At 35.8% G+C, this 4,846-nt stretch overlaps 1 protein-coding gene across 2 annotated transcripts in view; it reads right to left on the bottom strand.

Moving 5' to 3' along the window:
• LOC106467688 (proclotting enzyme-like) overlaps window positions 1–4,846 on the bottom strand; it is a 38,468-nt gene that overhangs the window by 10,765 nt on the left and 22,857 nt on the right. For both annotated transcript variants that reach the window (XM_013928064.2, XM_022395889.1), the window contains 2 exons: window positions 4,444–4,549; window positions 3,431–3,688 (listed from right to left, as the gene is read on the bottom strand). In XM_013928064.2, the coding sequence (XP_013783518.1) occupies window positions 3,431–3,688; window positions 4,444–4,534 (349 nt within the window). In that variant the 5' untranslated portion in view covers window positions 4,535–4,549. The remainder of the gene's footprint in view (window positions 1–3,430; window positions 3,689–4,443; window positions 4,550–4,846) is intronic.

Raw genomic sequence — 4,846 nt, 5'->3', positions numbered from 1 at the left:
AGAACCTAACATAAACAAACGAAAAATCAAGGAATCCATTTTATTTGAACAAAACAACCCTGCTCTAAACCAATACCCCGGGGTGCCAAGATACCTCTTCTATGTTTTGCAACAGTTTCCGGTCAGTGTAAATTACATGTACCTGATGATGACAAAACCTTGTCGAAACGTTGTACATTTGCTGTTATATTAAACTTATATTAAAGTTTTTCTTCATTACCCATTCAATCCGTATCCAACTATTATTAGTCTCAAAGTGGGTTCCTCATCATCGAACATTATCTATACTTATGAAAGTTTTAAAAAAAAGTTTGTTTGTTTGTCCGCGAACCCCCCCCCCCCCTCCCATGTACTTTGGACCAATCCCAAACAAACTTGATATGATACATTGAACTAAGGGGCTGTCAGAGATTGTCATTACACGGCTCCGCCCACCGTGGCACAACAAAAAAAATATATTGTTACGACAGCGGAAGTCACGTGACGAGTTTCTAGAAGGATCATAACACTTCTTGGCAACTCTAGTCTTTTCTACGCGCCCTCTATTTTAGTATACACGCCCGGCAAATAAAGTGGAGATGGAATTGTAGACAGGGAGATATAGAGACAGATAATCGAGTCAAGTGAGCGGTAGTTACCGTAGGTAAAGTGCGTGAATCGTTGTGAATTAAAGTGTGTGTTTAAGTTAAAGTGACTGTGGAAGTTAAGTGTTTTACAAAGTTTGTAACGAGAAAGAATAAACTAGTTTTAATTAAGAAAGAACTTGTTTCGCTGAAGTTCCTCGGGAAGAATTTTTACGGGAAATTATCAAACAAGCAAATACATAACAATATTTATTTAGCTAATAACTCCACAGTCTTGGACCATTATTATTATTATTATTCCTAAAGTGTTTTAGCACAAAGTCACGCCCCCTACTTTTCACATGGTCAAGAGTAGGATCATTAAGAAACCTGTATAACAAAATTGAAATAGGGGTAGATAATTTTTTTTTTTATACTTTAAACTACACTGTAATCTACTATATCAGTTCGCTTTACACACGAGCTTTTAATCTGATTTCATTATTTGATTGAGAAATGTGAAGAAAGCGACTTTTCATAACCGAAATAAACTACTCACCAAGAGACTACTTGTATGGAAAGATACGATTTCATAGAAGTCGTTAAAAGATACCACTTATAATGGGTTAAGAAAAATAACTGCTTGCAAAATAACAGCAAACTGTGTACGAGCTTATTTCTAAAGTTTGGTGTGTAATTAGAAGTGATATAGTAGATAGGCAAGGCTCTCTACGAGTACAAACTTGTATGATCAGAATGTTTACCAAGGAGTGTGCTTAGCGTGAATAAATCATGGAAAACTGATCAAGACTTGAGATTGTGGTCATGTACATTGCATAAAACAAAATGAAAAATGGATATGAAAAATGGTAAAGAAGATTTGAGAATATTGATTGACGTTTGTAAAGATTAGATTTTATTTGACATGACTGGGGATATGAATGAAAGTTGTATTTATCAGATCTGTACAGGTTGGCAGAGAATTATTAACTTGCTCACTGGCTTCAAGGCATATCAGGTTTACGAGGTATTTCTAGGAGTAAGATACTTGTGCAACTAATTAGTTACGAAGTCATGGATGTCAGCAAAGAACCAGTTTATTTAATTCATTTAGATGTTTTTTTCGTAGGCGTTTTAGTATATAGGCATGATCCATCTTTGGGGAAGTAAAGAAAGCTGCCTCCACCTTCCCTAATTATTATTATGCTGGTGCGTGCATTACATGCTCGAAATTGATCATGACTAAATTCGTTGGAGTAAGCGTCTTAAAGCATAAATACATAAGCATTGGGAATATTGATTGACGTTTATAGAGAGTAGATTTTACATTGCTTTAAGCAATCCAATGTTGTTAGCATTTCCTAACAACATAAAACTAATGCCATGTTCCCTCTAATTTTTTCAACCCATGTGAGGAATGAATTTTTTCACGTGCACCAATATCAAGGCAATGTGCGCCACCAGTATTTGTTGTTGTTGTTGTTTGGGTGGGGGTGGGAGTATTTGTAGACCAACCACGTTGAATCATTAGGCCGCTTTGCAATATTACCAATTGGTTATTTTGGCTTTAGGCCTATTGACTGCCAGGGTCATTACTGAGGATGTACGCGGCTGGAATAATTAAGTGTGCGACATTTCACTCGCTGTTGTGTGTGTGTGTGTGTGTGTGTGTGTGTGTGTGTGTGTGTGTGTGTGTCGGAGATATATATATAATTTCCGTATTATCGAAGTGGTGTGCGACAGGGTGCGTCGAGATACGTTCTTAATGGCCGAAACCCATATAAAGTAGATTTAATTCAGAATTTATGCTGCGATTGAAATTAGTGAACTTCAAAATGGCTACCATATTAAGGGTAAATAAGTGAAATTCCAGTTAATAGATAGTTGGCGGATTATTATCAAGGGAGCTCTAGCCGGAGTTGTAGGGGGACAATTCCCCCCAAGGTCTATCACAAAACAAATTAAAGAGTTATCTAATGTTAGACAGTGGAAAAGTTACATGTGATGTTTAAAACAACCAACTGCCCCTTCCCCCAACAATGAGATTCTACAATCCTTACCGGCTAGATTTTCGGTGATTTAAGTTGACGGTTTCAAAGCTCACAAAAATGGAAGAAATTATGGATACGCACAAAGAACTAGGAAACGTTTTAAAAAAAATTAAATATTGTGATAAAAATTAATCCTAAAGGAATGTACGACTAGATAAAATATCGTAATATGAACTGAAAATAAGAATTATTTAAAAGCTCTGGGTATAACTGTGGTAAGCAATAGTGTAACGAATTTTTTTTGTATATACGTTTGACTTGTTTTGAATATATTCTAAAAGAAGTGGATTGTGTGGCAACAAGTCACAGACACCTACTGTAAAGAATCCGGCCCTATAAAACCTGACAAGGGTTTTTTCACTATAATAATATAATAACACCTCCAAAACAGATTATTTCTTAAAAGTTTTGTAAGGCATGCATTTTATATTTCTAGATGCTCGTTTGTTTATAGTTAAACACAATTTGTGCTGTTCCGAACACAGGTATCGAAACCAGCTTTTAGCGTTACACGTCCGACAATTACCGCTGTGCCACTAGAGGCACACAGAATGCATAATAATTAGCAAATGAATGTACGAGCCACACTAGTTTTGTGTTTATTCACGTCCCGAGTACCACCCTAATGATGAAAAGTGGAATTACTCAACTAATTTTGTTCGATTTGGGAAACTTGTTAAATTTACACGTTTGTTTATTAGCACGTACTTTAAAGTTCAAGTTATCATCTCCAGGTGCTCCGTAATAGCAGTTAAAAATAAGTAGATAGAACGTTCATTTCAAATACAAAAGAAAATTAAGCCTGTGTTGACTTACGTTTAGGAAGATTGGATGGTATCCGTATTGGCGGTCGTTCAGTTGTAGTGGTTTTTGGAGGTGCTTCTGTTATTGGATTTACAATACTTTGTTTCGGACAACAAACTTTGGGTGTTATGCCTTCAAAACCGCATATTGATTCTTTCAGTAAATTATAATCATTTTTTTGTAAAAGATCTCTACAATTCAAAACATCTTTACATATTCCATCGTTAGTAAATCGGTTTGAGCATGATTCTTCATCATCGGGGAAAACAACTGTAAAGGAACAAGAGAGGTTTTGAGTTATTCATACTACAGAACATATTACCTGTGAACCCTAACATCACGTGTGATGAAGCTGTTTTCAGGTGAAGAGCTGTAAGGCAAGTAGTCCGTTTCAAAATTAAATCGGGTTTTCTTTACATTTACAACCTGACGACATTTCAGTCGAGTTATGAATGCGAGTAAAATCTTGAGCGAAACATGTCCTTCGTGGTAAAAAAAATATATAAAGTACATCAGTTAAATATTAGTGATCACTTCCTAAATGATAACATTAAACTAGAATCATTTCAAAAGCCCATAATGCAAGATTTAGTTAAAGCATTTTGGTTTCGTTCGCTTCATAATAGTTCTTAATATCGATAAACAATTACAAATATTTAAGTATTCCACGTTAACATAAAACTTTGGCAGTTTTTCTTTTATGTCAGCTAAAACTAGGGTTAACTGTAACCAAGATAAGTTTATTTTACTCGTGGTACGAAAGAAAATCTTAACAGTCGTTTCCGAAGTAGTGGTTCGATTTTTCTCCGATTGATTCCATAGATGAACCAATAAACTCCATCCAATTGAAAAAAGATGATATACTAACAATGGGTGGGATCAGATTATAACTCTGAAAATTACCCGATTTGCATAAATTTCACGACCCAATCCTGATTGAACGACTGGAGCCACAGCTCCACTCGATCATGTTTAAGTTTTATTTATATATCACAACAGGATTGAAAAACAAGAATCTTACTTACATTGTCTACGCTGTCTGCCGAGACTACTGCAGCTAAACATAGACATCAGGAGTGGGAAACACAGCAATGAAAACATGTTATTCACCAACATGCTGTTGAAGATCACCTGTGAATGATAGTAACAAAGGAGTAATATGAACAGTATCTAATACGTATAGCGTAGCTAATAAATCAACAGATAAATAGTTAACTAATTAACAACATGTTAGGCGCATAATATGAATGACAACATATGGGTAGAAGGCTACTGATGCACACAGCACATGTAAGGCTGGTTAAAAAGATACTTTTTTTTTAGTGCAAAGCTACTCGATGGGCTATCTACACCCCGTCCACCGGGGGGGGGGGGGGCAAAATACAAGTTTTTTCTTGCAAGTCCGAAAACTTACCGATAACCCACCAG

Source organism: Limulus polyphemus, unplaced genomic scaffold, assembly GCF_000517525.1.
Source record: "Limulus polyphemus unplaced genomic scaffold, Limulus_polyphemus-2.1.2 Scaffold2706, whole genome shotgun sequence".
Lineage (NCBI taxonomy): Eukaryota > Metazoa > Arthropoda > Merostomata > Xiphosura > Limulidae > Limulus > Limulus polyphemus.
This window is presented reverse-complemented; position numbering and strand designations above follow the sequence as displayed.